The sequence below is a fragment of the Zeugodacus cucurbitae genome, chromosome 5, assembly GCF_028554725.1.
Source record: "Zeugodacus cucurbitae isolate PBARC_wt_2022May chromosome 5, idZeuCucr1.2, whole genome shotgun sequence".
Lineage (NCBI taxonomy): Eukaryota > Metazoa > Arthropoda > Insecta > Diptera > Tephritidae > Zeugodacus > Zeugodacus cucurbitae.
Window position 1 is genome coordinate 18,864,335 of NC_071670.1, and position 1,034 is coordinate 18,865,368.

The 1,034-nt window shown below is 37.9% G+C and overlaps 1 protein-coding gene across 1 annotated transcript; it reads right to left on the reverse strand.

The window, feature by feature from the left end:
* Positions 1–248: 248 nt before the first annotated feature.
* LOC105215154 (uncharacterized) lies at positions 249–506 on the reverse strand. Its single transcript, XM_029042234.2, has one exon. It carries the CDS (start codon positions 504–506, stop codon positions 249–251), a length of 258 nt encoding a protein of 85 aa, XP_028898067.2.
* Between the last annotated feature and the right edge of the window lie 528 nt (positions 507–1,034).

Here is a 1,034-nt window from a genome sequence, read left to right on the forward strand (position 1 = left end):
ATCGCAATAGCAATATAAAATCACAGTGATATAAAATAGCAATCACTGAAACCACAGTGATTTAAAAATAGCAATATCGCTCATTACTACTGCACTAAAGCAGCGTGGTATTAGATTAAGATTATGATTGAAAATACATCAGCTACTAATTTCTTATATCCAAAAATTTATAATCTTTTTATCGTGATTTTTTGATATTTTTTATTTCATAAGTCAAAAATATAAATGTTTTCCAATTGTCCAAGTGTTTAACGTTTGTAGCCACCGCCACCACCTCCACCAAATGGACCACCACCGCCTCCACCATAAGGTCCACCACCTCCACCATAAGGTCCACCGCCGCCACCACCATAAGGCCCTCCACCGCCACCACCATAGGGACCACCGCCGCCACCATATGGTCCACCACCACCTCCACCATATGGGCCGCCGCCTCCGCCACCTCCTTGCGCTTGACTCGCAACAACCAAACACACCAACAGCAACAGTGCAGCGAAGAACTTCATACTGAACGATTTGAAGTAAAATAAGTCAGTTTCATTGGCTTTATATACTCACTGATATGCGGTTATATGACTATACCACTGCCCAATAACAATAACAACACAAGCTTTCAGTCTATATAAACACTTATAGTACTATACGGGTATTTATTTTCCTTATATGTATGTATGTATGTATGTATGTAGTAGATATGTGCAACAGTCTGAAATTCGTGACAAATAGCAGTGTTAGTAAATATAAAGCGTATACAACAACATAGCAGTCATCTTTGCCCATTATAAATTCTGCTGTCGTATAGGTTAGGTCGGTTTTAATCGGTTCTATGTATTTTCCCCATTGGCGATTGGGAGGCGGAATATCATTTGCTAGTATAAATATATATGTATTATTTACTCTAAATATGTATGTAGGTATAAAATATTCACAGCCGTATAGAAATAAGAAATCTTTATACTCGAAACGCAACGAAAAAGCCACACGCCGTCCCAATCTATTATCGCTTAAAATAATTTATAAACATGCACTTACAA

What these genes read in the sequence shown, in the direction of transcription:
- LOC105215154 (XM_029042234.2), bottom strand. Translation starts at nt 506, where the DNA reads ATGAAGTTCTTCGCTGCACTGTTGCTGTTGGTGTGTTTGGTTGTTGCG.